General features: G+C 27.5%; 16 protein-coding genes across 16 annotated transcripts; 9 read left to right on the top strand and 7 right to left on the bottom strand.

Moving 5' to 3' along the window:
- Positions 1 to 65: 65 nt before the first annotated feature.
- Positions 66 to 1,351, bottom strand: T552_01465 (hypothetical protein). The gene is made up of 3 exons (XM_018370047.1): positions 791 to 1,351; positions 733 to 749; positions 66 to 682 (listed from the first exon to the last, which is right to left on the bottom strand). Exons 1-3 carry the CDS (start codon positions 1,303 to 1,305, stop codon positions 111 to 113), a joined length of 1,104 nt encoding a protein of 367 aa, XP_018226203.1. The 5' UTR covers positions 1,306 to 1,351; the 3' UTR covers positions 66 to 110.
- Positions 1,352 to 1,626: 275 nt separating this feature from the next.
- T552_01464 (hypothetical protein) lies at positions 1,627 to 2,570 on the top strand (the record flags this gene model as incomplete). Its single annotated transcript, XM_018370046.1, has 7 exons — positions 1,627 to 1,643; positions 1,686 to 1,727; positions 1,771 to 1,816; positions 1,866 to 1,998; positions 2,042 to 2,174; positions 2,217 to 2,436; positions 2,484 to 2,570. 7 exons carry the CDS (start codon positions 1,627 to 1,629, stop codon positions 2,568 to 2,570), a joined length of 678 nt encoding a protein of 225 aa, XP_018226202.1.
- Positions 2,571 to 2,597: 27 nt separating this feature from the next.
- On the bottom strand, positions 2,598 to 5,164 carry T552_01463 (hypothetical protein). Its single transcript, XM_018370045.1, has one exon. It carries the CDS (start codon positions 5,118 to 5,120, stop codon positions 2,643 to 2,645), a length of 2,478 nt encoding a protein of 825 aa, XP_018226201.1. The 5' UTR covers positions 5,121 to 5,164; the 3' UTR covers positions 2,598 to 2,642.
- Positions 5,165 to 5,413: 249 nt separating this feature from the next.
- On the top strand, positions 5,414 to 6,511 carry T552_01462 (hypothetical protein). The gene is made up of 2 exons (XM_018370044.1): positions 5,414 to 6,198; positions 6,252 to 6,511. The coding sequence occupies exons 1-2, from the start codon at positions 5,460 to 5,462 to the stop codon at positions 6,464 to 6,466; spliced, it is 954 nt and encodes a 317-aa protein (XP_018226200.1). The 5' UTR covers positions 5,414 to 5,459; the 3' UTR covers positions 6,467 to 6,511.
- A 2-nt stretch (positions 6,512 to 6,513) lies between these two features.
- On the bottom strand, positions 6,514 to 7,251 carry T552_01461 (peptidyl-prolyl cis-trans isomerase-like 3; the record flags this gene model as incomplete). The annotated part of the gene is made up of 6 exons (XM_018370043.1): positions 6,514 to 6,640; positions 6,685 to 6,803; positions 6,850 to 6,933; positions 6,995 to 7,072; positions 7,122 to 7,196; positions 7,249 to 7,251. 6 exons carry the CDS (start codon positions 7,249 to 7,251, stop codon positions 6,514 to 6,516), a joined length of 486 nt encoding a protein of 161 aa, XP_018226199.1.
- A 95-nt stretch (positions 7,252 to 7,346) lies between these two features.
- On the top strand, positions 7,347 to 7,824 carry T552_01460 (hypothetical protein). Its single transcript, XM_018370042.1, has 3 exons — positions 7,347 to 7,496; positions 7,539 to 7,601; positions 7,650 to 7,824. The coding sequence occupies exons 1-3, from the start codon at positions 7,392 to 7,394 to the stop codon at positions 7,776 to 7,778; spliced, it is 297 nt and encodes a 98-aa protein (XP_018226198.1). The 5' UTR covers positions 7,347 to 7,391; the 3' UTR covers positions 7,779 to 7,824.
- Positions 7,825 to 7,846: 22 nt separating this feature from the next.
- T552_01459 (GTP-binding protein rho4) lies at positions 7,847 to 8,765 on the bottom strand. The gene is made up of 5 exons (XM_018370041.1): positions 8,594 to 8,765; positions 8,531 to 8,546; positions 8,287 to 8,474; positions 8,101 to 8,235; positions 7,847 to 8,047 (listed from the first exon to the last, which is right to left on the bottom strand). Exons 1-5 carry the CDS (start codon positions 8,717 to 8,719, stop codon positions 7,892 to 7,894), a joined length of 621 nt encoding a protein of 206 aa, XP_018226197.1. The 5' UTR covers positions 8,720 to 8,765; the 3' UTR covers positions 7,847 to 7,891.
- A 162-nt stretch (positions 8,766 to 8,927) lies between these two features.
- Positions 8,928 to 10,374, top strand: T552_01458 (hypothetical protein; the record flags this gene model as incomplete). The annotated part of the gene is made up of 6 exons (XM_018370040.1): positions 8,928 to 8,933; positions 8,976 to 9,092; positions 9,142 to 9,299; positions 9,350 to 9,471; positions 9,518 to 10,136; positions 10,206 to 10,374. The coding sequence occupies 6 exons, from the start codon at positions 8,928 to 8,930 to the stop codon at positions 10,372 to 10,374; spliced, it is 1,191 nt and encodes a 396-aa protein (XP_018226196.1).
- A 29-nt stretch (positions 10,375 to 10,403) lies between these two features.
- Positions 10,404 to 11,088, bottom strand: T552_01457 (hypothetical protein). The gene is made up of 2 exons (XM_018370039.1): positions 11,043 to 11,088; positions 10,404 to 10,996 (listed from the first exon to the last, which is right to left on the bottom strand). The coding sequence occupies exon 2, from the start codon at positions 10,994 to 10,996 to the stop codon at positions 10,448 to 10,450; it is 549 nt and encodes a 182-aa protein (XP_018226195.1). The 5' UTR covers positions 11,043 to 11,088; the 3' UTR covers positions 10,404 to 10,447.
- Positions 11,089 to 12,474: 1,386 nt separating this feature from the next.
- On the top strand, positions 12,475 to 14,928 carry T552_01456 (hypothetical protein). The gene is made up of 11 exons (XM_018370038.1): positions 12,475 to 12,707; positions 12,766 to 12,845; positions 12,891 to 13,134; positions 13,187 to 13,350; positions 13,393 to 13,554; positions 13,604 to 13,728; positions 13,774 to 13,896; positions 13,942 to 14,117; positions 14,164 to 14,551; positions 14,600 to 14,624; positions 14,668 to 14,928. The coding sequence occupies exons 1-11, from the start codon at positions 12,521 to 12,523 to the stop codon at positions 14,881 to 14,883; spliced, it is 1,890 nt and encodes a 629-aa protein (XP_018226194.1). The 5' UTR covers positions 12,475 to 12,520; the 3' UTR covers positions 14,884 to 14,928.
- A 60-nt stretch (positions 14,929 to 14,988) lies between these two features.
- On the top strand, positions 14,989 to 16,532 carry T552_01455 (hypothetical protein). The gene is made up of 2 exons (XM_018370037.1): positions 14,989 to 15,164; positions 15,217 to 16,532. Exons 1-2 carry the CDS (start codon positions 15,035 to 15,037, stop codon positions 16,485 to 16,487), a joined length of 1,401 nt encoding a protein of 466 aa, XP_018226193.1. The 5' UTR covers positions 14,989 to 15,034; the 3' UTR covers positions 16,488 to 16,532.
- Positions 16,533 to 16,566: 34 nt separating this feature from the next.
- T552_01454 (hypothetical protein) lies at positions 16,567 to 17,246 on the bottom strand (the record flags this gene model as incomplete). Its single annotated transcript, XM_018370036.1, has 6 exons — positions 16,567 to 16,590; positions 16,633 to 16,722; positions 16,768 to 16,874; positions 16,919 to 16,934; positions 16,987 to 17,082; positions 17,127 to 17,246. 6 exons carry the CDS (start codon positions 17,244 to 17,246, stop codon positions 16,582 to 16,584), a joined length of 438 nt encoding a protein of 145 aa, XP_018226192.1. The 3' UTR covers positions 16,567 to 16,581.
- A 340-nt stretch (positions 17,247 to 17,586) lies between these two features.
- On the bottom strand, positions 17,587 to 19,212 carry T552_01453 (hypothetical protein). The gene is made up of 5 exons (XM_018370035.1): positions 19,015 to 19,212; positions 18,898 to 18,953; positions 18,102 to 18,846; positions 17,977 to 18,061; positions 17,587 to 17,934 (listed from the first exon to the last, which is right to left on the bottom strand). Exons 1-5 carry the CDS (start codon positions 19,165 to 19,167, stop codon positions 17,633 to 17,635), a joined length of 1,341 nt encoding a protein of 446 aa, XP_018226191.1. The 5' UTR covers positions 19,168 to 19,212; the 3' UTR covers positions 17,587 to 17,632.
- A 46-nt stretch (positions 19,213 to 19,258) lies between these two features.
- On the top strand, positions 19,259 to 20,790 carry T552_04116 (hypothetical protein; the record flags this gene model as incomplete). The annotated part of the gene is made up of 4 exons (XM_018372167.1): positions 19,259 to 19,412; positions 19,464 to 19,924; positions 19,953 to 20,082; positions 20,122 to 20,790. The coding sequence occupies 4 exons, from the start codon at positions 19,259 to 19,261 to the stop codon at positions 20,739 to 20,741; spliced, it is 1,365 nt and encodes a 454-aa protein (XP_018226190.1). The 3' UTR covers positions 20,742 to 20,790.
- Positions 20,791 to 20,800: 10 nt separating this feature from the next.
- Positions 20,801 to 24,011, top strand: T552_04115 (hypothetical protein; the record flags this gene model as incomplete). The annotated part of the gene is made up of 5 exons (XM_018372166.1): positions 20,801 to 20,897; positions 20,942 to 22,526; positions 22,572 to 23,117; positions 23,160 to 23,394; positions 23,437 to 24,011. The coding sequence occupies exons 1-5, from the start codon at positions 20,836 to 20,838 to the stop codon at positions 24,009 to 24,011; spliced, it is 3,003 nt and encodes a 1,000-aa protein (XP_018226189.1). The 5' UTR covers positions 20,801 to 20,835.
- A 629-nt stretch (positions 24,012 to 24,640) lies between these two features.
- Positions 24,641 to 26,820, top strand: T552_01451 (hypothetical protein; the record flags this gene model as incomplete). Its single annotated transcript, XM_018370034.1, has 6 exons — positions 24,641 to 25,457; positions 25,502 to 25,675; positions 25,722 to 25,847; positions 25,898 to 26,166; positions 26,217 to 26,320; positions 26,364 to 26,820. 6 exons carry the CDS (start codon positions 24,641 to 24,643, stop codon positions 26,818 to 26,820), a joined length of 1,947 nt encoding a protein of 648 aa, XP_018226188.1.
- Between the last annotated feature and the right edge of the window lie 380 nt (positions 26,821 to 27,200).

Here is a 27,200-nt window from a genome sequence, read left to right as displayed (position 1 = left end):
AAAGGTTATTATAATACCCAAAAAATACTTGAAAAAGTAAAAAGATTGTATATTGGAAAAAGTTTTGTTTATGATTTTATAATTTTATGCATTATATGAATGATGGTAACTTATTTTTTTGGAATACATAACAAGTCAACAACGATGTGTAACTTTTTTGGAGAGATTTGTTTTACTTTTTCAATATGGTCGATTTTTATTTCCCAATTGTTTGTGAATAATAAGGCGAATTTTTCTTTACATCCATTGGTCCAATCATAGATTTCATTAATATAAACAGCAGCATGAACATGAATCCAACCTCCTACTTCACGGTCTAATATTTTTGTACAGGTAAGCCAAGAATTCTCACTACTCGGTAGTAAACCAAGGTTAATGTGTCGAATATTTTTTGTTTTTCCTTTTAGTTGTTTATCAGCGAAAATATTGTTATTTTCAAATACAATCAATTGATTATTTTCATAATTTTTATCTAGATTACTGACTTTTTCGCATTTGAAATTGTTTAATTTTGCACCTCTACATAGGCCTTCTACACTCCAGGGGTTTATTTCCCAACAAAATACATGTTTTGCTTTTGCTTTAAGATAAGAAAATGCAAAATAACCAATTCCTGCATATAAATCAGCAACAATTGCATCTTTAACATCTGGAAACATAAGAATTCTGGCTTTTTCTTTAACTAATGTATAGATCAATAAATAATTAAAGGAAAAACATATGAATTTATACTATTTCCACGTGAAAACCTTAAATAATTAACATTAGGAAAAAAAGAGGGATAAAATACATTGTATACATTGGAGACCAAACTTGAAGGATTCCATTTTGTTTCGTACTAACCCAGAATGCTTCTTTAAAATCCTTTTCTGTTGGATTTCCTTTTACTTTAAATCCAAAATCTCCATATAAAGGCACAAATTCTTTAGGGATCCTCATTTCATCATCAGAAGGAATTGGTCCATTTAGAGCAAGATGTGTAACTCCAAAAATCTCTGAAATTCCCTTATAAAAGAGTGTTTTATCAGATATTTCAAGTTTTGAAAAAAATAGAGTCCATTGAGAAGAAAATGCATTAAAAGAAAACAATACCATATTCCCATAAATAGTCCATCGTGAAGGTATATTAAGAGGTGTTATTTCCTCATCTATTTTATATTTTTTATACATTTTTTCTATAAACCCATTTATATATATTTTTAATTGATCATGTATATTTTTCTTTGATGTGTTTCCAGGTAAAACATTAACACCAGATGTTTTGCACTCTAATTCCTCATACGTTTCTTGTATTTTTTCCTTCATACTCTGTATTTTTGTAATTTCTCTTCAAGCATCAATTACTCGCTTTATAAGCTTATCTTTTTCTTTTGACCAAAATAACCATTAATACAAGTCAAATAAATAGGTTTTATTTAGAATATTTGTGTTATATTGTATTTTTGAGTTTAATTTAATAATTATATAGTATATCTTGTTTTTAAATCTTTAAATGAATATAATCTTGAATTTAATCCAAAAAATAACCCATTTTGAAGCAACTGAGGATGATAGATCGTATATTTTGACGAATTCACTGTATTTATTTGTTTTTATGTATTTATTTTTGATAGGTTTCTTGAAGAAATGTCTATATGGGAACAGTAAAAGATCTTGAAATTGAAAAAAAAACTAAAAACACTTAGAAAACTTGAAAATCTTCCTCATACAAAGAATCTTATAAAGACGTACGAGTATTGTTGTTTAAAATAATGATTAATATGAAATTAGTATCAGACTTTCATTGGAAAAGATACTAGAAACAGAAGAGATAAATGTAAAAAATATACATAAAATAACCATATGACTCTTATTACCATGTGCAGGAAAGACTTAATACGTTAAAAATGTTGAAAAAAAGGATATTTTCCGAAATTTGTGTCATAAAAAGGTTTCATAATGAAATAAATCAGTTATATGAAGTACAAAAAGACATAGAAAGATCATTTTCTGAAGCAGGTTATAAAAAACTGAAAGTCCTATATGTTGTTTATTTTTGTAGAAGCCTTATGGATACAATTAAAGAACCTAGATAATATTGTTTCTCAAAAATTAAAAGAAAAGAACCTATATGATTATAAAAAATGGAAATCTAAAGCCCAAAATGATCTTAATGAATATAAAAAAATGAGAATGTATTTTTCTTTTAGATCCTTGACTTAATCTTATATAGATAGAGATAAATTAGAAAAGAAGAAACTAGATTATGATAAACAATTGAGAAAATTTATCCAAGAAAGGAAAACACTGTATGAAAACATGGAATCCATTCCATCATGTTCAAAGGAAAAAGCGCCAATAGATTTAGAAGAAGAACTTAAAAATATTGAACTTCCTTTAATATTAAATGAATTAGAATCTTTTTTTGGAGAAATTGAAGAACCTAATATAACAAATGTAAGTCGAAAAAATAATTGTTTGTTATTAATATCAATATTCTTAAGTTAACAATATTCGAAAAAGATGATTACAAAAAACAAAATCCAACAATTGATATTATAGAAGATGAAGATTTCAATCCTTCAGAATGAATCTAAATAAATAATTTTTCCTTCTAATATTAGTTAAAATTTCATAATTTTAGTTAACATTTTGATATTTTATTAATTTGTGCATTTCATTTTTTTTTGTAACTCTTCAATAATTTGATAAGATAAATCAATGATTTCCTTATTTTCAGTTTTTTTTATGATTTTATATAAATCTTCTATAATATTTAGTTTTTTAAATAACACATTGTCCTTAAAATCTAATGAATATATTATATTTGCTATACAAACTAGTCCTCGGTGTATTAAATCTTCAGCATCTTCATTTATCATATCCAATATGATTTTAATTCCATTTTTTTCTTCCAATATTATTTTACAAATAGATAAATCATCTGATAAAATAGCTAAAGCACCTCCTGCAGCAGAGCGAGTATTATTATCTGGAGAATCTGCTAATGCCAACAAAATATGAATTCTTTGTCTATGTTTTTTAAATATAGCTACACCAGATGAACATGCAACTAAATTGCATATCAATTGAACCGTTGATCTTTGAATCAATTGATTATCTGAAAGCCACAATAATTCAATTGTAGGCCAAAGAATAGGAACAAGTTTTTCCCTAATTTCTATGTTCATAGAAGCCAAATTGGTAAGTGCAAGAAGACATTCAAACTGGACTATCGAATTATCATTTTCTGATATTTTTAAACATTCATATATGGGTTTTATAACATCATCAACTTGAAATCTTGACCGATCAAATATTAAATTTGGATTAACAGTGATAAGGATTTTTACAAGTGAAACTATAGCAGGATATAAATAATTGGTTTCAGAATCATCATTTGATAACGTTTTTGTTTGATAGTCTTTTATTATATTATAAAGAATTCGAATAAAGCCTTGTTTTGCAAGAATAATACGATGTTTCTTTTCAATTGAAAGTGAAAGTATTATTTTTGAACATAAAGTTTTTATAGAATCTGATTGACATGATAAAGCCAAACTAAGAGTCATTGACATTTGATAATTTATAATTTTAAAACAACGTTCTGTCACTTTCTCGTTAGATTCCAAAATGTCTTCAGTCTTTTCTGAAGATCCTTGAACTATAGTTTTAAGTTTAATTATTTGCTTTTGTTCTTCAGTTAATTCTGATTTGTAACCTACAATATTTCTAATAGATGCAAAAGCTGGAAAAATAAAACTAATATCACTCGGTTCTTTTTTAACTCTTTGAGAAATTGCTATGAATAACCTTTCTTCTGAGGCTAAATATTCTTTTACATGAGAAAACATAGAAACATAAGCTAAACCCTCAATGAACGACATATTTGTGTCATAATCCTGAGAAATAATTAAAATAAGATTTTTCGCAAGATTTAACACATCTTCCTTGTTAATATTTGGTTTTTTATTGATTTGAGATGTTAATTTTATAATAATAATTTCAGATAATGAATAAATTTTGATATTTTTTTGCTTTTTCAAGTCATTTAGAACTGCTATAAAAATTTCCATAAGTTTTTTACAACAATCAATATTGATACAAGATGACGATACCATTTCCAAAAGAAATAGAGTTACTTCATCATCGCTTTTGATGTCTGAACATATTTCTTCTAAAAATCCATCTTTTAGAAAGAGCTTAGCAGCCATTGATTCATCAATAGTAAAAAGATAAGTAAGAATTGAATATGCTGCAATTAGTGTTTCATTTCTTCCATCTTTAAAAGATTCAACTATAAAATTAAAAATAAAATTTTCAAAAAATTCATCTGAAATAGCCTTTTTTTGTTTAATCAATTTAAATATCAATAAGGATGATAATTTCTTGATCTCTTTATCATTTTTATGTCCAAATAGAGTAAATATATTATGTAAAGAAGAAGAGTTACTGAAAATTCGAAAAACATCCATTCCTAATGAAAAAATATGATCAATACCTTTCATTAACGTCATCTGTCTCTCTTTCTTAGACTCCTCCAAATCCTTACTGATGCTATTGAAAAAATTCCGCAAAGAAAATTCCCATTTTTCTGTTGATGGCCATAAACTTTTTTTAAAAAATACTAAAAATATTGCTTGAATAATAGTATCAGGAACTTTTGATAAAAATAACATATCAGGCTCTTTAATCATTATATAATTAATCATTGATTCACACGTAAGATCTGAAAATGAACAAAGCATTAAAATAAGACGTCCAACAACATAAAAATGCAATATATAGAGAGATTTTGAAAATCCTTCCATCAATTCAAACATTCCATTACTTTCATTAAACTTTTTAACCCTTAAATCTTGATTAATTCCCAAAAAATAATCAAATATCTCCTGATCTTGACATTTTCTTGAATTATTTAATAAAATAGCCTTAATAATCTCAAAAGAAAATATTAAAACCCCTTCAAATTTTTTATTTAACTCATTTAATAACACTCTAATCTCTTCATTATCAGGAGATATATAAAAAGCTTCAAGCAGTATATCCACTGCTTCTTTAATTTTTCTCAATTTAATACATGATTTCGACTTTTTAATAAAAATATCCACTTTTTCCTCTATATTTATCGGCTCCTCCATCCTTAATAATCCATAATAATTTATCTCATAATTTTACTTATTTATTATCTCTCTAAATATAAGCTTATTAAGATTTCTCTGTGTAATTTATTAATAAAAATATAAAAATTCGTGTATAAATTTATTAATATTTTTTATATTTATTAATATTTTTCTACTTATTTATTATTATATTTTTTAATATATCAAACAGCAAAGAACTAAAGATTAAGACGATTTACTGGGAAAGAAATCGTTAATTAATCCTTAATATAAGATATAAATAATTATTTTAATTATATATTTTTTCTGGGCTTTTTATGAAGGGTTTTTAAGGGAATTATACAGGCTAAATGAAAAATGTTTATAGCAAAAATATATTTATCTCGACCAGCATTATGGCAATGTTCTTTTGAATCTCAGTATTTTCTTAAAAAATCATATTTTTCAATATTTGTTGGGTTAAATAAGAACAAACATATTTCTTTAAATAAAGAAACTAAGGAAAAAGATGTATTATCAGAGGGTAGATTGCATGATTATTCTAAGTTAAAAAATCAAAAACTACGAAGAACACAACTACATATTCCATATGTTTCGGATTTTCTTGTTAGAGATCCAGTTTTAGATAAACAATTGAATTTTTTGGAGAATAAAGATGAAGATATGTCTGAAGAAGGTTTAGAAGGTTTAGAAGGTTCGAAAGAATCTAATCTAGCATCTTATCTACCTAAGATTGAATCAACATTTTTAAAAGAAAATGAAGAAGATCCTAGATATTTATCTATGATAACAGGAATGTCTCCATGGGATATTAGAAAACTTATACAAAGGCCTCTTGTAATACGAAGAGTTGTAAATCAGACGAGAAAAGGGAAAATTCCATCAATGTATACATTAGCAATAGTAGGAAATGGTAGTGGAATGATAGGATTAGGTGAAGGGAAATCTAAAGTATTACGTACAGCAATAAAAAAAGCATGTTTACAAGCTATAAAAAATATGCATTATATACCTCGGTATGAAAACCGAACGATTTATGGGAATGTGAAATATAAATTCCATGCAGTATTATTAGAATTGAGATCTAGGCCACGCGGTAAATTTGAGAATCAATAGTCAAATATTATAAATTAACATAAATATATATAGGCTTTGGTATACGTGCAAATCATTTTATTCATGAAATATGTCGTTGTATAGGTATAAAAGATCTCTCGGCAAAAGTAAGAGGTTCACGTACAGGAATGAATGTAGTTAAAGCGACACTTCAAGCATTAAAAACTCAAGTTTTACCGGAAGATATTGCAAGAGCTCGAGGGAAAAAAGTTGTAGATGTTATGCAAACATATTATTCTAAATCATAAAATTACACCAGTTTTATTCTCACATATTGTAAATAATATTAGCCATTTTACTTTGCAAGTGGATTCGCATGAATTGTAACATTTTTTAAATACACTTCTTTTAACGGTCTATATTTCTCATTGACTTGTAATTTTTCTAGAGTATTAAGCGTTGTATCTGCGCCATCAATAACTCTGATGTTTTAAGGATAAATATTAATATAGAAATAATATTATACCTTCCAAAAACTGTATATTTTCCATCTAAATGTGAATGTTTTGTATATGTTATAAAAAATTGGCTACCATTAGTATCTGGTCCAGAATTTGCCATAGATACCACTCCTCTTGCATTGTGCTAAAAATAAATTTGGTTTTAAAGAAATTATATTTATGTTTTATACTTTCAATAAAGAATGAAATTCATCTGCAAAATGTTTTCCATAGATTGATGTACCACCTTTTCCTGTTCCTGTAGGATCCCCCATCTAAATTCATTAAAACAATGGTCAAATTTTCTCCTTTTTTTGCTCTTTTATATTTTTCTACCTGAACAATAAATCCTTTAATGTTTCTATGAATTAAACAATCATTATAATATCCACTAGCACAAAGTGCTAAAAAATTCTGCCTTTTATCAATACTCTTATATAAATAAAATCTATATATTGTCTACGTAGGCTGTCTGAGGCACTAAATCACAAAAAACTTCAATCTTAATATCTCCAACATCTGTATGTAATGTAACACTCTAAAAATATGTCAAATTTCATGAAAAAAAAAAATAAAAGATAAATAAATACCATTCTTTCATTTGAATATAATCATATTTGTAAATAATAAATCCATCCTTTCCTTGTTTATTTATTGAATTTTGTAATTTTTAATGCCGATATTTATACTTAGCGGGAAACTTTAAAGACTAAATCTTGATAAAACAAAATTAATGAGTTCAAATGTCCCTGCAAATACAGAAACAAGTGGCTCCAGTGTTGACAGTCATTTATTATTTGAAAAACAGAGAGATGCCTTGATTGGACAAGTTGCACAGGTTTCTTTTAGCACTTTTCCTCAGTAAGAAGCTTATAAATAGAGTATGGAGCAAATCATAACAAATCTAAACATTTTAAATAGAAATATGGAGAGTTTTATAGCAGTATGAGCCCCTTTTTTCCGATTTCTTTAAGTGAAACTTGAAAAATAGGTTGGAAAGGAATTTGAAAGTGTATCTACCTTATGGAAAATGTTTCATGACGTATTATCGCAAGAACACTATCCCATGCAAGAAGAGACTCAAGAAACAGAACAAAATGGAGAAGAAGGTTTAGTATGAAATGATAAATATGTTTGACCTATTTTTTTTGTATATAAAATTTATCCAAAAAAAAGAATATCCAAATTCCAAATACCAATTAAGATTTTTAAATATAAAATATATTTAAGAAATCATAAGATTTGACATATGCCTTTACGCAATTTTTTAAATCGTTTATTACTTATAGCTAAAGAAATAGCGAGATCAAAAACTTCCTTAACTCCTACATTTTCCTTTGAAGAACATTCTAGATATTGCGATTTAATTTCTTCTGCAACAGAAACAGCCTATTAAGCGGTTAATGCTAATTGAACATAATAAATAGAAAATTTGAAAAAACTTGTTGATATGTAACTGGATTTAAACCTTGTGATCTCAATAATCCAATTGCATTCCTGTTTTTTCGTAAATCCGACTTTAATCCTACCAAAACAATCGGTATATTTGGACAAAAATGTGTAACTTCAGGATACCACTAAATATTCCAAATTAACTCTTTTTTAAAACAAAAAAATACACAAAAAACCTTATCCGTAACATTTTCTAAACTCGAAGGATAATCAATTGCAAAACATATCAAAACCACATCACTTTCCGGATAACTTAAAGGTCGAAGTCGATCATATTCTTCTTGACCCGCCGTATCCCATAATGCTAATTCTACAATTTTATTATTCGATCCATAGTAAACATTCGTAACATAATTCTCAAAAACTTTTAGGCCATTATTAGCCCCATATTGATCTCTTTCTTAATCAATTTCTTCTAACCTGTTGGAACATATTTCTATACCCTGATTGTCAAATTTAACCCTATCAAATCGAAAAAAAAACCTCTGGAAATGATCCCTGGCTATATACAATAAGTAGACATGTCTTTCCACATCCTCCGTCCCCAACTACCACTAGTTTTTTCACAAAGTCTGGTCGGGGATGAAGTTTCTCCTGAAATCCATACATATTCCTCCGATTTTTACCAAAAAAAAAATGACATATACTATTTAGACCTCTATTTTTACGTTTTTTCTATTATTTTTGTCAGAAAACTGCTATTTATTGCTAATTTACCTGCTTTTATACTTTCCTATTTTTTTGTCGTCCGTTATTAACCTGGTAAAAACGCGTTTCGTGTTTGGGTCGCGTCCGGCTCGCCACTACTTAAATACATATGAAGGTAAGTCAGGCTTTATTTGACTTAATATTTTGACTAGAATAGATCGCAGTTGAGGGATGTTGTCACAGTGAATTAGATAAGATTTATAAGGAATTAAAGCGTCAAGAAGAGAAGACACAGAGCCAGGTTGATGTATTATTAATTGCGGGTGATTTTCAGGTTTTTTTGTTTTTTTGGGAGAAATATGAGGATTTATGAGTATTTTAAGGCAGTACGTAATGAGGCGGACCTAGAATGTTTATCAGTCCCGAAAAAATATCGAAAATTGGGTGATTTTTCGTCATATTATTCGGGTGAAAAGAAAGCACCAGTTTTAACGATTTTTATTGGGGGAAATCATGAAGCAAGCAATTATTTATGGGAATTGTGGGTGGTTCTATGCAGTATCATGCTTTTTTCTTTTAAATAATGGATAGATATTATGGAGGATGGGTGTGTCCGAATATATACTATATGGGGGCAGCAAATATTATAAATATAAGTGGATTACGAATAGCAGGGTTATCTGGTATTTATAAAGAAAAGGATTATAAAAAAGGTTAATTGTTGTATTTTTTTGAAAAAAAAAAAAATAATAATTACAGGACATTTTGAAAAAGTCCCGTATAATATAGCATCGTTGAAAAGTGTATATCATGTTCGAGAGTTTGAGGTGTGTAAATTATTGAATACGGCGAGGACAAGACCTATTGATATTTTTCTTTCTCACGATTGGCCGCGAGGAATTGAGAGATATGGAGATTTAAAAAGATTATTATCGATAAAGCCGTATTTTTTTGAGGATATTCAAAACAATTGTTTGGGATCAGCGGCTAATGAACGGTTAATGAATGAATTACAGCCAGCATATTGGTTTGCGGCACATATGCATGTAAAATTTGAGGCAATAAAGATACATAATGCAAATGAAAATTGTAAAGAAAACCCAGATGAAATAGATTTAAATGAAGAAGGAGAAGAAGATGAAGCTATTACTAAAATTGAAAAACCTCATAAAGCTACACGATTTTTAGCACTTGATAAATGTATACCAGGACGTCATTTTTTAGAAATTCTTGATATTCCAACGCCTCTTGAGACGAATGAAAAACCAATACTTTCATATGATGTAGATTGGTTGGCTATTTGTAGAGTGTTTCATTCATATTTTTCAATTGAATATCAACAACCGTCACTCCCCTGGGATAATGTATATTTGGAAAAGTAAGTCTAATAATTTTGAGACATTATTTATTCATTTTATCGTAATTCCTTTATATTAATTGTAACTAGAGAAATAGAAAAAGAAAAGAAATGGGTATATGATCATATTGCTCAATCATATGGATTAGAAATACCTCAACATTTTGAGCATACCGCACCTACTGCAGGAAATGCCTTTTTGGAACATCCACGTATGAAAATATCTCTTGTATTTGGTATAGACTCATGTTCCATATAGCACCTTTATATAATAATCCGCAAACGGAAGCTTTTTGCAAAATGTTGGGTATTGACAATAAAATATATCAAACTTAAAGCATAAAATCCTCTAGAGACAATCCTTTTTCCATTTTCTTCATATCTTCTTTTTCTATTTTATCAATAATTCCTTCCAATCCACCTAGGCGCATTTTTTTTCTTCTTCGACTATTTGCATTACGTTTCGAATGTATTTGAACATCTTCTGAAGGCTCTAAAGGTTTTTCTGGTAATATCTTGGTATTTTGATTCTTTATAGTATATTTCTCCCGCTGAAATCTTGTAATTCGACCACATCTTTGACATTGATATTCTACCCAATAATTAAGCTTTGGATACTCTATTTTTTTCTTTTTTTGACGCCAATATCGCTTTGCAGAACTACGTCGTAAACGTATCGTACATGTCCATCCCGGTATCCATATCATACCACATGATAAACAAGCTGTTTTATCTTGAATCTCAGATAAAGAAATTCCATAATGACGAATATTTTCATAAAATACTGACATAAAATATGACGATAATTCAAAAGAAAATGGTAATGCTGAATAAGAGAGCCTTCTAAGATGATGCAATTCAGATAAAGATAATGTATTCATCTTTATTATTTTTAGAAAAAAATATGTAAAGTCCACGATAATATACTTGAAAACTTGGAGATAAAAATATGATAAAAATATCCAAATATAAATAGTCTATTATACGTTAGAGAAACTAATAAGCTATAATTAGTATAGTATTTTGTAAAAAATAAAAAAAAAGCAAAAAATGGATCTAACCATAAAAAAAGACAAACATTTTATATATTTGTCTTAAAGCTCCAAAAATATAGACTTATCTATCCTTATAACAAGTATGAATAAACGCTGATTATGAATCTTTGTGCATTCTAATTAACCTTCTAACAGACAAGCACGAAGCTTTGATAACACCAAAAAGGTGGTCCTGTTGAAAGAAATAGTTGATGCAAAAGATTTCATCCTTTTAAACGTTACATTCATCTTCTTATTCAAGATAAGACTTTTATTTATATATATATACCCTGAATATACAAGATATTCGTGTGTTTCAGCAAAAATTCAAGTGAACCTTTGTTTTAGAAATGGTTTCCCATTCAACGGACAAATGGACTTCACAAAAAAACCGTTTATTGTTTTGGCTTCTTTAAAAAATATAAAGGTAAGCCTATCGTGTAATAATATATTCAATACTATATTCTCAAGACGTTTAAAGTCCTGAATTGAGAAAACAATTTGCCATTAAAGAATAAGTAGTTATTCTATTGATAAATTCTCTTGAATTGCTTTTTTTATTTCCTTGCTTGTTATATCTGCCTTCATATATATATATATATATAAAGCCGAGTGTTACACCCAGAATCAAAAAAAACAATAAGAATGATAAAACCTTACAGGTTATTACCATTCAATCTCTCATATATTCACTTTATTCTTCACGCACATAAGGCGTGCACGCTTCTTGTTTCTCTATTCAGCTCAACGCTTTGATATAATAGCCATTGATAACACGACTGAACACTTAGGGTTAAGTTCTGGCAAAAGCAATACATAAATATTGCTGATTTGACCAAGAAACAGTGAAAATTTGCTTTATCTATGTATTTATCTTGTAATTTCTTTCATCAAAAAAAAAGAATGGGTTTAGGGCTTTTCAGGAAAAAAAAGAGTTAAACTAAAAACAAAGAGAAGCATTTGTATGAAGGTATCAACAGGTGAAATAAGGCTTTAAATACGGTGTAAATATGTTATATATTTGTTGAATATTTTTTTTATTTTCTTTATATATCTTGAAGATAATATTTAAAAAGATAAAGAAAAAGGAAAAAATGATAGTATATGTATTGTGAATATATTATTTTGATTTTAATGTATTTTTAAAGTATTTTTCATGTATTTTTTATGGGAGGTTTAAAGATTTTTAGAGGGTTTAAACTTATAATTAAGATCTTTAAAATATTTATGAAATCAACAAGATTTAGTGTTTTTATAGGTTTAAAAGTATTTAGAAGAAGTAAACATTGTGTTTTTTAGATATTTTTAAATATAATTTTTTATCTGTAAAAGGCTTTGAAACCAGACTATATAATTGTTTGTTGGATTTTAATGGCAAATATACAGCAAAATAAGCTGTTAATAGGACTAGAATGTTCAACGATTTCTGAGAAATATCAGGTTTTAAAAAATGGTTATGATTTCATTGGAATTAATGTCTTAAACAAAACATGGAAAAATCATTCTTTAAAAAAATACATAGGTCTTTCAGATAAAGATGTGAATGTTCATGTACACGGTAGATATTTGTTTATTTTCTTTTAAAAAAAAGAAATATTAATTTATTGTTTTAAAAGACATTTCAGATATATTGACATTTGCCTTATCTAATATTCAATTGGACTTATATGATGAGCAAATAGAGAAATCAATTAAGGTCTAAAAGATGTAAAAATTGTTGGTTATATTTATTTTTTATCAGATTTTATATGATGAGGTTCAATATGTTTCATATATTGGCATTTCGCATTTTGTTTTACCATTATTTACACAAAAGACATCAATTCCTCAATATGCTCGTATTATCAATCATTTATTTTCTCTTTCTACATATATACAGTTTTATATTTTTTTTTCAATGAATGATTTAACTGATCCATTGGAATTATGGGATATTTGGAATACAATTCGTATATTATGTGGCTATAATAACAGGTTATTATTGGGTAGAAAGTTTATTATTTCTTTTTTTTATATATTTTTAACATTTATTTTTAGCTTTTGAGATTGGAAATAAACTTCCTGAACTAACGACAATTGCACATTGGTTTGCTGAACCTATTGGTCTTTTAATTATTCATTCAAGCATTTTTGTATCGAATTCTGATGGTGATTTGGTTCTTCCTCAAGATCATCAGACTTTTTATACTAAAATTGCTAAAGTATATTAAATACATAATTGTCAATTGATTGATTTTATTTAGTTTAAACCTAATGTTCTTCTACGAATCTCTGATGATATATCTTTAAGCAATGATTTTTCAGTATATTATCAATATTTAAGGCATTTAGAAAATATAAGCCCAATTACTGCAATTGAGAGATTTGCAAATGGGTATCAGGATTATCTTCAAATTCCTCTTCAGGTAATACTCTATTTTTATATTTAATTTTGATTATAAATATACATTTTAGCCTTTGGCAGATAACCTTGAAAGTATAACCTATGAAGTTTTTGAAAAAGATCATGTAAAATATGATCAATATGAACTTTCTATTCGTCTGGCTCTTATGGATCGTTCTAAATTGAATGAACCCATGTTTGTTAGAGATTTTTTTTGAAAAAAATCTAATATTTAAAATAGATATATTGCAATTGTTGGTGCAGGGAGAGGACCACTTATATCAAGATCTTTAAAAGCTGCTGAATCTGCTGATCGTAAGATTGTTATTTATGCAATTGAGAAAAATCCAAATGCTTTTATAACGTATATTATAAACATTTGATTTATAATGTTTTAATATTTTAAAAGATTAGAGCATAGAAACAAATATGAATGGAAGAATAGTATACAATTAGTACAGATAGATATGCGGTTATGGAAACCACCTGTTTTAATTGATATTATTGTTAGTGAACTACTAGGAAGTTTTGGAGATAATGAACTCAGTCCAGAATGTCTTGATGGTGTTCAAAAGTTTTTAAATCGTATGTTTTATCTTTATATAAGTATATTATTAATTGTTAAAAAAAGCAAAAGGTGGAATTTTCATTCCATCTTCATATACTACATATATTACTCCAGTTATGGCACCAAAAATTTATGGAAATATATTACAAATGAAAAATGATGCTTCTTTTGAAATGTTTTATTCTATATGGCTACATTCAATACATTATCTTGCTAAAAATAATGAAAACATGTTTCAAAAATTATGGAATTTTTCTCATCCTAATCCAAACTATTATGATGACAATTCCAATTTACATAATACAAGAAAGTCAAAAAATACATTTAATATATCTTCTAGAGGTATGTTACATGGTTTTGCTGGATATTTTGAAGCTGTTCTATATGATAATATTAAACTATCTACACTACCAAATATAATTGATGAAAAATTAAAAGATATGGTATCATGGTATTTCTTCTTCTTTATTACATTTATCAAATCTTTTAATATTACTAGGTTTCCTGCTTTTTTTCCTTTAAAAGTATATTTTTAAAAAATACATAATAATTCATTGATTTAATTAGACACCTCTATATATTCCTTCTGGATCACATATTGATCTTTATTTTTGGCGTCAAACTGATTCAAAAAAAGTTTGGTATGAGTGGTTAACTGAAGTTTATATGACTTCTTCAAATACACAAAATGATCAACATTTATATCAAACTAATCCTATTAAAATTGGAATGACTGGTATTCATAACTACAATGCTTCTTTTTTTAGTATTGGTTTATCCTAAATATTTCCTCCTCAGACAACGTATAGCTGATATCTGCTGATTAAATTATTTCTTTAATTGATACATGGTTTTACCATAATTTTATGAACAATAGCATTCTTATTCATTATATTGAATGCTTCTATTCTTTCTCTATTGATTTATTCTCTTAATGTTGGCAGTTTTATGGGAATTGACATCTTTTATGATGAGTACTTTTTCTAAGAAAAAAGACGTGTATATTCCAGATTCAGAGGGAGAAGAGGATTCATTTTATTTAGGAACAATGCATTATAATAATGGTACTAATAAGCATGTTTTTTTCCGCTTTAATTTTGGTTAAATATGGCCTAGTTTATTCACATATGTTAAATAGTAAAAATATGTATAATGAGATGAAGACAGACACTGTAGATGCTATTATAGATACAGAGATCAAGAATTCATCTATTGTTGATGATAAGGACATTATTTTAGAGGGAATAAAGTGCAAAAATGACAATAAAGAAGGTGTTTCTAGAAAAGATATAAAATATAGAAATTTTGAAAGACCATTATCACCTTTATTTGATGAAAATAGGTTAAAAAATATGAATTCATATAGAAATATGTATCCTATAGTAAATAGAGATGAAAGTGATGATGAAATACAGTTATTTGGAAATTCAGGTCAAAATAAAATTGATATGAATAAAGATACAGAAAAGGAATCTATAATATCATTAGAAGAAGAGATTTGTAATAAAGATGATCAAATAAATCGATTATATCAAGAAGAAAAGCCAGAAATTCAATTGCTTTCTCTTGCAGCATGTATCAATGTAGAATCATTGGATGAAAACGAATATCAATGCACTAGTAATAAAAATAAATCAATTCTATCTAAAGAGGATGAAATTGAATCTAATTTAAAACATTCGTTGCCTAAAGAAACTAAAGCAAAGAAATTAAGGAGGAGTAAAACGGCAAAAGATGTTTCAAAAGGAAATAAAAACATAAAAACAAAGAGATATCCATCTTTTGATTCGTATGAGGATAATACGATTGTTGTAAATGATACATCGCTTCATGAAAATAGTGAATTTGAAAATCAATTATTTAAAACGGTTCCTGATGAAAATACTTTAGAAATTAATGATTCTATTCAGGTTGAGGATTCTAATTGTCATTCTTTAGGCTTTGAAGCAGAAAAACTGAGTCCTTTTAAAGACAATTCTGCGCAAGCTGAATTAATTATTTCAGAAAAGTCTAAATACAAAGTTGAAAACTTAAAAAAACCTGAAGAAAATATTGAATTGAATCCTAAAAAAAGTCCAAAAATATTACGATCTTATGAATCAAATTTGTTATCAAAGATAGAAGAGGTGAAAAAAAATGATATAGAAAATGCAGATATAGATGTATTAAATTCTGGAAATAAAATAGAGGATTGTTCAAAATTTAATAATGAAAAACCAATAACATCTACTGAAATACCTCATATAACAGATTCACCTACTTTCTCGGGAAATTTGCCAGTATTAAAAGAATCTTCTCGGAAAAATGTTACAACAAGGCCATGTTATCGTGTTGGACTTTCTAAGAAGGCAAAAATAGAATCTTTACATTCCTATCTTAAAAGGTAAATGTTATGGATTCATAGAAAATATATGATTTATAAAGATAAGTATATGTATTTATTTCCTTTTTATTTCCCATTTAATATTTGTAATAGATACTTCATTTAGGCTCTGAGGATATTAATTAATACTAATGGCTTCTTTTACTTACATTTTCATCATAATCATACCATTCACCTTCAATTAAATTTATTCCACGGAATAATGTACCTGATTCAACACCTTTGCAACACCATTCACCCTAAATATCTTAAAATAATAGGTTCTTTAAACTTTAAATACTGACATCTGGATAAAATTCTATAAATTCACAACCACGACATTCAAATGAAAGAATATGTGATTCTTGAGGTGATATTTCAAATGTATATTGAGATACTTTTTCATGAATATCTATATTTTTTATAAAAAAAAGTATTATTTGTCAATAAACTAACTAGCAGAGTTTTCTTTCTATAAATAATAAAATAGATATTAGAAAAATTCATTGATCTAAAGGAAATACTTGGCAATTTTTACATTTCCAGACAAGAGATGCTTTTCCTCGGCTATTTGGAATATTAACTGTCTCGCTTGGTGATATTTTAACAAAATTAGGATGCTATAAAAAGTTTTAATTTAAAACAATAAAGAAATCTTGCTGACAATTTCTCTACATGAAGTACATTGAACTTTAAATGTATAATAGTGATTCTGAGGATCAAACGGTTCTAATGAAGTGATATTTTCAAGAATTGCTGAAAGAAAAAGTCCTAAAACAACCATTTCATTGGTTATAAACAGCTTTAAAAAATATAAACAAATAATTTCGAAAAAAAAGTTTTAGAATGGCAAATCATAAAGCAATGAAATAGACTGGACTTGTTAAATAATTTTTATATTTTATTTTTTATTAAATAAATGATTTCAAATTTATCCTAATATTTAAGAAAAAAATATTTCGAACTTAATTGATATTAGTTTTTATAACAAAAGTATATTTTATGAAGAAGTTTAAATATAGACATTGTTATATTTTTAATAGAATATCTTTACAATCTGTACAAAATTTTGTAGTGATTTTTTATTTAAAATAAAATATGTTATTTTCCATATATTACATTTGCATTTGATTATTTTAAATAGAATCTTTATTGATGATTTTATTTGTTTTAGTTTGATGTTTCTGGGTTTAAAACCATATCATTAAGACCCAAATCTTCATTTTGTTCATATGTTCTTTCGTATTCTTCTATTGTCATATTTGGATCTGGATCAGGTGCGTATAAATTTTGAAGATAAGATCCAGCTGTAGGATCATCCAAAATTATAGTAAATTTTATTTTTGCATTCCTAGCGTCTTGAAGACGTTGAAGAAAAATGTCCCATCTTTCACGTTTTTCTGGTTCCATAGAATCATTTGTTTTTGAATATATTTTCTTGTATAGTTCATCATAAACTTGAGCAAGTAATCCTTTTAAATTGTTAATTTTCAATATAAATAAATAAAAACAACCTTCTAATGTAGTAAATCTACCACCTAAAGTTCCTGGATGAAGATCTAAACTTAATTCTGGAATCGTTATAGCACATGTTTCACTCTGAATCATGTTAGTATAGAAAATATCATGTTTTATTTACTTTTAAAACATCTCGAGATAAATCATCTATATTTTCCACTTTTAATGTTATTTTTTTCCCTTTTTCTGGTATTTCTCCTCCTGTTTTTACTTCATTGCTTTTGTATCCACATTCATCACAAACTGTACTCATAATAATTACTTCTTTAAAATATGGAATATCAACTAATTTCATATTTGTATCACATGGCTTTATACAGTTAGGACATGATGTAGAAAATTTATGCACTTCATTTTTCTGAAAATTCTCTTCATTTTCTACTTCTTCTGAATTATATAAGCCTAGTTTTGCATTTTGTTCATAGGTTCTTTCATATTCTACTTTTTGCCATTTATATTGTGGATCACCCGGTTCCATCTCAATCCAGCTATTTCCCGCTGGATCATTCAACTGTATCTTAAAAGGAAACCTCATTCCTTCCAATAAATCATATATACGCCCTATAAATTCCTCTATTTTTTCATACAATTCCGGTTCTTGATATTTACGAATCGGCTGATTCAATGATAAGTCCTCACATGCATTTTTCAAAAATCCCTCAATATTACTGATCTTTCCTCTTCCTGGCGGTATCTCAAGTTCAAGTTCCACTAATAATATTGATGATGTTTCTGATTTTATAATATTACGGTTAAGGTCCTCTTTAGACTCAACAACAAATGTATAAATCGATCCTTTCTCCTCAATAGTACCTGCTGATTGTATTTCTGAGTTCTTAAACCCGCAATATGGACATTCAAAGGACCTTTTATGTTTCTTTTTTCAGCTTATTTATTTTACCAAAAAAATCCCTTACATAATAATAATTTCCCTAAAAAAAGGGATAATAGTAAGTAACAACTTAGTTTTACCCTGTTTACATTATATTAGCTTATATTATCCTTATATTACTCTCATTATCGACTTATACAACCTGTTCTTCACATTCCATACATAAACTTTCTATCTCCTCAACCGTTGGCCCTTTTTCGCCGCTTTTTTCGCTCGTATCAACTTCTATATCTGTAACATGGCTTCTAATCTCTTTAAATACTCCATTTTCCTCGTCTTTATACTCTATTCCCATCTTTTATAAATTTTATATTTTTATGTCGTTGCCCCGTTGTCTTGGCAACCAGAGGTTTTCTATGGTGTTGCCGTGACAACACCTCAACGACATGAAAATAGCCTTTATACATCCTGACCTAGGAATAGGTGGGGCTGAGAGGTTTACAGTAGATGCAGCAATAGGACTACAACAGCTCGGACATAATGTTATAATATATACAAACCATTGCGATAGAAGTCATTGTTTTGAAGAGATTAAGAAAGGTTTATATTGTATATAAATAGTATATAAATGGTATATAATGTATAAATAAGGGATATTGGGAGTGAATGTATATGGGGATAAGATTCCTAGAAAGATTTTTGGGAAATTATCAGTTTTTTGTGCAATTATTAGGCAATTGTATTTGTCATTGAGGTTATTTTTTAAAATAGAGAAATATGATGTTATTATTATGGACGTATTGCCAATTAGTATTCCATTATTAAGATGGAAGTGTTTAAAGATAGTATTTTATTGTCATTTTCCAGATCAGTTACTTGCAAAACGAAGTAACATGTTAAGAAGGATATATCGTATTCCATTTGATAATATTGAGAAAATGACAATATTAATGGCAGATAAAGTGTTAGTGAATAGTTATTATACAGAATCGGTTGTTCGTAGAACGTTTTTATATATGAAGGATCTTAGTGTATTATATCCTAGTATTAATATAAGTGAGAAGGAGAATGGTGTAGAGAAACCTTTATTAGTTATTAAAAGGTACAAAGGAGTCAATATTTAAGAAGATTTTAAGATAGAATAGTCATCTACATTATATTTTGTCAATAAATAGATTTGAAAGGAAAAAAAATATTGATTTAGCAATAAAAGCATATTCCCAACTTAAAAAAGACTCGAATTTTAATAAATGTTGCTTAATTATTGCAGGTATGTTTATTATTTTATATTTTTTATATTTATATTTAGGTGGATATGAGTCTAGAATTAAAGAAAATGTTGAATATCATAATGAACTTGTTGAATTATGTAATAATTTTTCTTTTATATCTAAGACCTTTATGAAACCATACGAATTTCCTTTAGATTTTTCTGGATATAATGTTGTTTTTTTACTTTCAATACCTACTGACTTAAAAAATCATCTTCTTCAAAATGCAACAATCTTATTATACACTCCTCCTTATGAACATTTTGGAATTGTACCACTTGAAGCTATGTTTCATGAAACTATTGTTTTAGCTCAAGATAATGGAGGTCCTTTAGAAACAATTGATAATGGTGTAACAGGTTGGTTAAAAAAATCTAATGAAAATGAATGGGCAAAGGTATTAAGGAATGTTTTATTTGAAATGAATGATAATCAACGTATTCAAATGGGTAAACGTTGTAAACAAAAGGTTATATCTTGTTTTTCAAGGGAAAAAATGGCAAAAACTTTAGAACTTCATATAAAAACAACAAAAAGGTATTATAAATATGATTTCATATATCTTTCTATTATCTTTTTTATCCTTATATTTTCTATATATTTTTTAAAAAATGGTATCGAATTTTTAGGGATTAACAGAGTTGCTTCAAGTCTATAAATATAACATAAATAATCTCGGAAACTGTCAAAACTATATGTTTAAATTGTTTTAATTATTTATCTAGATTTCTGTTGTTTTTTAATATGATTTAATGCAAGTTATTCAGGAAGAGCATCCGTTGACTCCACCTATTAATGATCATTTGGATTCATTGTACAAAAAGCGCTAAAGTTTTTGAATATTATTGATTTTTCCAGGAAAACTTTAAAAAAAATCAATAATTTTGAAATAAGTCTTAAAAATACATTTCAAGACGATAAAATATCGTCAAATAGCCAATTAGAGGATAAAAGGGTTAAATCTATGAATAATGTATGTTCTGGACTTAGTTCTAATGATACATTTGATATTTCATCATTTAATAAAGAATTTGATATGATTCCTGAAAATATATATCTAGAAGATGATGAATTTCTTCAAAAATTGATTGATAGATATGGGACGATTAATTTTGTGCGTTTACTTTTGAGGGATCTTGCATCAAAAGATCTTCAAATGGCAGAAAATCAAAAACAATCGAAAAATTGTGAAATTGTCTTAAAAAAGATGCTTTTAAATGCGGGAGTAAGTTATTTAGATATAGAAAAGAGTTTACATGAGTCATTTGAGAAGACAAGAGAATCTTTATTTATAAATAATGGGGAACATATGATTTCTGATATGAATTATACTAAATCATATAATGGAAAACTAGATGATCTTATTTTAGATGATGATGCATCTAAACGTAAGAAGATGCGTCTTGCTGTGCATAATAAAGTTTCTAATTATCTATTTAAAACAATGGGAATAGGAAAAATACGAAAAAATATAGATATGAATGATCAAAGGAAATCAGAACATATTCATGAGGATGAACATGATAAAAGTTCACATGAAATTATGAAAGGTGGAAATAATTATCCTTTGTCATTAATTGATAAATTTTATTTTAAGGGTCTTTCAAATTCTAAAGAAGTGCGTATTAATTCTAAGTCTCAATCTTATTCTTCATCATTTAACAAAATAATTCATGGAATGACATTATTTGATTCACTTGGTTCTTTTGAATCTTTTTTGAAAATGCCAGGATTTGGTTCATATTTTAAAGAAAAGACTCATTTTCCGAAATATCATCATGCGACTCATTACAAGTCTATAAGCATGGCTGCTTGCTACGTATTGCTCTATCGGAATTCTGGTACAAGTTTTCTTTATAAAAAAAAGATATCTTCAATGATTGTTGAATTTGCATGGCGTCTTATTTTTCCTTTGGTTTTGGATTATCATCAACATTTAATACAGGATTATATATCTAAATCGAAATTAAAAATAACTAATTTGAATTTGGATACAATATTATCTAAATGTTTTAAAGAATTAAACATTGATCATGTAAATTCTAAAACATTTAGTATTGATCGTCTATATGAGAAAGTAATTAAATTGAAATCAAAAACGGGATACTATTCTAAAACTTCGTTAAATAAATTAACATCTGATATATATTCACAAGATCAAAATATATCACAATCTGATCAGTCTGATACCCATTCTTCACCGATAATCAGGGAAACAGCTACACCTACATTTACTACTGCATCTAAATCTCGTCTATCTTCTAATTCTGTCTCTAGACCTCTTGAAATGGATACTATTGTGCCTCCAGAACGTCAACCTCCTACATTATTACCATCATGGAATGAATATTATAGAGTTGATGAAAAACCATTGGCTGATAGATTTGGCTTTATATATAATTTTTCATCAAAAGTAAAGAATTTAAATTCTAAAATAGCTCAAGTATTTATTATATTTCATTATTATAATTTATTGATTTTGATTTAGCCTATAGAAGCAAATAACAAAAATATCTCTAATCAACCTGAAAACTTGGATTATTTAGAAAATATGGGCTTTTCTAAAAATAAAAGAAATGACAAATTTAAATCATCAGATATTTCTTTAAAAAATAATTCTCTTACAACACCAACTAGCAGTTTACATAAAATAATGAATATGGAAAATATACAATTGAATCATAATGCAATATCATCACCAACATTGACTGCTTTAAATAATGATAATTCTATTGCACGGGGATTTATAACATTAGATTTGGATAAGTCTAAGAATTTTCCAGCAAGATTTTTGCTACGTTCACAGTTGGATATATATGGAGATAATAAAACAAAGCAAGAATTATGGGACTCTTTTCTGCGTAAAGTTCAAAATGAAAAAAAGCGTAATATAAATCCTAATTTTTATGGTTATGAAGATTCTGAATTAATTGGAATCTCTGAATTAGGAATATCAGGAAAGGTTGGAAAGCAACGTTGGAAAGAATTCAAAAATTTGGTAATTGGTGGTATACCAATAATGTATCGTCCTAAGGTTTGTTTCAATTAAGATTTTATAGTTATTTAAATTAGTTAGATATGGGGAGAATGTAGTGGAGCATATCAACTTCATCAACCTGGATATTATAATGATTTACTTACATTGGGAAAGGATATAGATCCTATAGTTGTAGTACAAATTGATATGGATGTTTATAGGACTATGCCAAATAATGTTTTTTTCGGAGGAAAAGGTCCTGGTGTACCTAAACTTAGAAATGTTTTACTTGCATTTAGCAGACATAATACTCAGATAGGTTATTGTCAAGGAAGTAAGTAAATATTTATTAGTTATTTATTATTAAAATTCTCAGTGAATGTCATAGCAGCTATGTTACTTTTAACACATGCAACTGAAGAAGATGCCTTTTATGTCCTAGTTAGTATTGTCGAAAATATTCTACCTCCATATTATTTTACACCTGATTTGCTTGCATCTCGTGCTGATCAAAGAGTTTTAACACGATATGTCTCCGAATTATGTCCACGAATACATAATCATTTTAAGAAATTATCTGTAGATCTGGAAGCTGTCACATTCAATTGGTTTTTAACTGTATTTACTGACTGTCTTTCTCCAGAGATTCTTTTTCGTGTTTTTGATCTTCTATTTATTGAGGGAAATGTATATTTATTCCGGGTTTCAATTGCAATCATTAAATGTAAAGAAAAACAAATACTGGCTTGCACATCTCCTGCTTCTGTTTATTCTTTTCTTAAAAATTTATCTTCAGAACCTTTCAACATTGATTCTTTCATTCGTACAACTTATGAAAACAAGAAACATATTCGAATTAAAGATGTTATGCGTCTCAGAGACATTGAAATCAGAAAATTAAAATTAGAAATAGAAAATGCTAAATTACAAGATGCTGTTAATCAATCTTGATTTTTATACATATAATATTTTAGGTACGTCATTCTATACTATTTGACTAACCATTCTCATATTTCTATGATACATTATTTACTTTTTTCAAGATTATTTCTCTTTTTTTTTTATTTTCATTCTATATTTTCTACATATCTCTGATATACATACTTTACTGGACTGGTCCCTCTCAAATATGGCTCAAAGCAATATCTTATCTACTACTCATGTTTCTTTCGTCATTTTACATACATATATACATACATATATACATATATACATACATATTATATCACATCATATTATATCATATCATATTATATCATATTCAATTTAAAAATCAAAAGAAAAATATACAGCAATAAGCAGGTTTCTATCTTCTCTCTAATCTACATTTACTGATCATAATATCACATTCACAGATATATTATCTCTTTCTTTGTTCTCTTATATATGTTTATGAGGATTAGGGTGAATCCGTGGACAATCGAAACCGTACGACACAAAAAATGAGGAAAAAGATTTCGCTAAAACACGAGAAATAATCAGAGAAATGCAAAAAATAATAGATATTTAAGGATATTTTATATATTATATTTATATTGTCCTTTTTTTCCGGTTAAAAACGGGTATATATTGAGTATAAAATGCAAAAAGAAAGTATGGAAATAGAGAAGACTACAAATATTAAACAAAAGCCTCAAAGAAACGTATTAAGGTCTATATTTGTTCATAAGAGGATCAGAGGTCAGGAGGATTCTTTGGGAGGGAGTTTGGGGCATTCTAAAATCCCACAAAAGCTAAAATGCTTTTTTAAATTTAATCATAATAGCCGTAATGCAAGCTGCAGTATATCAGACAAGAGTACGGACCATAATGTTGTTATTATTGAGAAGAATCATAAGAGAGATGGAAAATTTGGGGAATATGGACGTCTTTCTGAACGCAAAAATGCATATACAAAAGATAAGAAAGTTCTTTGTTTATCGGTGAAACGGGATGGTACGATGAAAAATACATTATCAAAATCATATTTTATTAAAGACGAAAATATGGTTCAATTTTTTCAAAAAATGAATCCGATGTCATATGGAAGATTTGGGTTTCGTAAGTTAAGGACCCAAAAATCGAAGACATTTCCCCCGGAAATATCAGTAAAACTGGAAAAAAAAGATACTACAAAGAGTTTTTCTCATATTAATCGAAAATCGTCTGGTTGTGACATTCATGCTGTAGATTCAAGTGATAAGTCATTAAAAAAACATTATTTGAACGTTCCGAGTCCGGGAAAGCTGAAAAAACAAAATAATTTTCTAAGAACATACTCAAGTAATTCTATCAAAATTTGTAGTGTGGAAGTAGGGCCATCTAGTTTTGATAAGATTAAGTTACTTGGGAAAGGGGATGTTGGAAAAGTATATCTTGTTCGAGAAAGGAAAACGAGAAAGTTATATGCAATGAAAGGTAGGGTTTTACCATGAAGCAAGGGTTTTCTGAGATATTTGAAGTTTTAAATAAAAAAGAGATGATTAAAAGGAATAAAATTAAACGTGTGCTTACTGAGCAAGAAATTTTAGCAACTAGTAATCATCCTTTCATTGTTACGCTTTACCATTCTTTTCAGTCTGATAAGAATCTTTATTTCTGCATGGAATACTGTATGGGTGGAGAATTTTTTAGAGGTTTGAGTCTTTCTTTTTTTATCAATTTGGGTTTTAACATTTTTAGCATTACAAATGCGTCCAGGAAAATGCTTATCAGAGGATGCATCTAGGTTTTATGCAGCAGAGGTAACTGCTGCTTTGGAATATTTGCATTTGATGGGGTTTATTTATCGAGATTTAAAACCTGAAAGTATGTTAATTTTTTTTTTTTTTGAAACTTTTATTAAATGTTATTAATAGATATTCTTTTGCATCACTCAGGGCATATTATGTTGTCTGATTTTGATCTTTCTAAGCAATCTGCCCCAGGAGGTGCTCCTACTATGATTGTATCAAAAGGCGTCTCTGGTTCATTCCCTGCAATTGATACAAGGTCTTGTATTGCAAATTTTCGAACTAATTCATTTGTTGGAACAGAGGAATATATTGCTCCTGAAGTTATTAAGGGATGTGGGCATACAAGTGCTGTAGATTGGTGGACATTAGGAATTTTAACATTTGAGATGCTTGTATGCTTTTTTTTGAGTTTTTTGTTATATTTCTAACATGGAATAATTAGTTTGGAGTTACGCCTTTTAAAGGAAAAAATAGAAATATTACTTTTACAAATATTCTAAAAAATGATGTTGTATTTCCAGAGACTAATTATCAACAAATTTCAAGGTATCTCTAGAATTAATTACTTGTTGAGGCTTAAACTTTATAGTTCATGCAAATCTTTTATTCGGAAACTTCTGACTAAAGACGAAAATCGTCGTCTTGGATCTAGGGCAGGTGCTTCAGATATAAAGCTTCATCCTTTTTTCCGAAATACCCAATGGGCATTATTACGTCATACATGTCCTCCTATAATACCTGTACTTTCGAAAAATTTTGAAACTCAAAATCTTCGAGATCTTAAAGAGAGTTTAAGTATTGATATAGATTCTTCTCAAAATATTAAAGCAACTTCTACTATTGAGTTTCCCTTAGAGACATGGTTACCTTCTAATTCTGGTGCATCTACTGACCCTTTCGATTCTTTTAGTTCAAGTATGATTTCCTTAAATTTATTAAAATCTAATTCTTTAGTGACATTAATTCATGAGGGCGAATCTAATGATTCCATTTTTGATTATTCTAATGAAACTTTAAATAAAAAGGAGGAAAGCTCTGCTTGTTAATAGACATTGTGATTATTTGTCACGGTTTTGCATTTTAGTTTTGGCTCTTTTTGAGATTATTATAATATTTTTACTATATTTCGATATTTGTATTTTTTGCAAGGTAAAAATGTTTTAATTTTATTTAAAAGCAGATTTTTTCAATATTTTATTTGTATCATATCTAGCTTTTTGCAACATGACATTTATGTCAATTTCTATGGATTATTTTTCTACTAAATAGTTAGTGATTTTTTATTTGAAAAGTTTTGACTCTTTTTTAACTAGTATTTTAAGTAATACTTAGATTAAGAAATCAGTTATGCATAGATTAGAAAAAAGAAAACAAATTAGTTCATAGATATTGAGGAATTATATATATTGTTTAAATTTATTAGTAT

Source organism: Pneumocystis carinii (assembly GCF_001477545.1).
Source record: "Pneumocystis carinii B80 chromosome Unknown supercont1.6, whole genome shotgun sequence".
NCBI lineage: Eukaryota > Fungi > Ascomycota > Pneumocystomycetes > Pneumocystales > Pneumocystaceae > Pneumocystis > Pneumocystis carinii.
The sequence above is the reverse complement of the archived record's forward strand: the minus strand, read 5'-3'. Positions and strand labels throughout refer to the sequence as shown.

What these genes read in the sequence shown, in the direction of transcription:
- T552_01453 (XM_018370035.1), bottom strand. Translation starts at nt 19,167, where the DNA reads ATGGGAATAGAGTATAAAGACGAGGAAAATGGAGTATTTAAAGAGATT. An exon ending in TTTAGGGAAATTATTATTAT is followed by an intron (nt 18,847 to 18,897) that starts GTAAGGGATTTT and finishes GAAACATAAAAG; the next exon opens with GTCCTTTGAATGTCCATATT. An exon ending in TATCTCGAGATGTTTTAAAA is followed by an intron (nt 18,062 to 18,101) that starts GTAAATAAAACA and finishes AACATGATTCAG; the next exon opens with AGTGAAACATGTGCTATAAC.
- T552_01463 (XM_018370045.1), bottom strand. Translation starts at nt 5,120, where the DNA reads ATGGAGGAGCCGATAAATATAGAGGAAAAAGTGGATATTTTTATTAAA.
- T552_01465 (XM_018370047.1), bottom strand. Translation starts at nt 1,305, where the DNA reads ATGAAGGAAAAAATACAAGAAACGTATGAGGAATTAGAGTGCAAAACA.
- T552_01460 (XM_018370042.1), top strand. Translation starts at nt 7,392, where the DNA reads ATGAGTTCAAATGTCCCTGCAAATACAGAAACAAGTGGCTCCAGTGTT. An exon ending in TGATTGGACAAGTTGCACAG is followed by an intron (nt 7,497 to 7,538) that starts GTTTCTTTTAGC and finishes GCTTATAAATAG; the next exon opens with AGTATGGAGCAAATCATAAC. An exon ending in ATATGGAGAGTTTTATAGCA is followed by an intron (nt 7,602 to 7,649) that starts GTATGAGCCCCT and finishes CTTGAAAAATAG; the next exon opens with GTTGGAAAGGAATTTGAAAG.
- T552_01457 (XM_018370039.1), bottom strand. Translation starts at nt 10,996, where the DNA reads ATGAATACATTATCTTTATCTGAATTGCATCATCTTAGAAGGCTCTCT.
- T552_01455 (XM_018370037.1), top strand. Translation starts at nt 15,035, where the DNA reads ATGTTGGCAGTTTTATGGGAATTGACATCTTTTATGATGAGTACTTTT. An exon ending in AACAATGCATTATAATAATG is followed by an intron (nt 15,165 to 15,216) that starts GTACTAATAAGC and finishes AATATGGCCTAG; the next exon opens with TTTATTCACATATGTTAAAT.
- T552_01459 (XM_018370041.1), bottom strand. Translation starts at nt 8,719, where the DNA reads ATGTATGGATTTCAGGAGAAACTTCATCCCCGACCAGACTTTGTGAAA. An exon ending in TAGAAAATGTTACGGATAAG is followed by an intron (nt 8,236 to 8,286) that starts GTTTTTTGTGTA and finishes TGGAATATTTAG; the next exon opens with TGGTATCCTGAAGTTACACA. An exon ending in ATCCAGTTACATATCAACAA is followed by an intron (nt 8,048 to 8,100) that starts GTTTTTTCAAAT and finishes ACCGCTTAATAG; the next exon opens with GCTGTTTCTGTTGCAGAAGA.
- T552_01462 (XM_018370044.1), top strand. Translation starts at nt 5,460, where the DNA reads ATGTTTATAGCAAAAATATATTTATCTCGACCAGCATTATGGCAATGT. An exon ending in ATTGAGATCTAGGCCACGCG is followed by an intron (nt 6,199 to 6,251) that starts GTAAATTTGAGA and finishes AAATATATATAG; the next exon opens with GCTTTGGTATACGTGCAAAT.
- T552_01456 (XM_018370038.1), top strand. Translation starts at nt 12,521, where the DNA reads ATGGCAAATATACAGCAAAATAAGCTGTTAATAGGACTAGAATGTTCA. An exon ending in TAATAACAGGTTATTATTGG is followed by an intron (nt 13,135 to 13,186) that starts GTAGAAAGTTTA and finishes ATTTATTTTTAG; the next exon opens with CTTTTGAGATTGGAAATAAA. An exon ending in ATCTTCAAATTCCTCTTCAG is followed by an intron (nt 13,555 to 13,603) that starts GTAATACTCTAT and finishes TATACATTTTAG; the next exon opens with CCTTTGGCAGATAACCTTGA.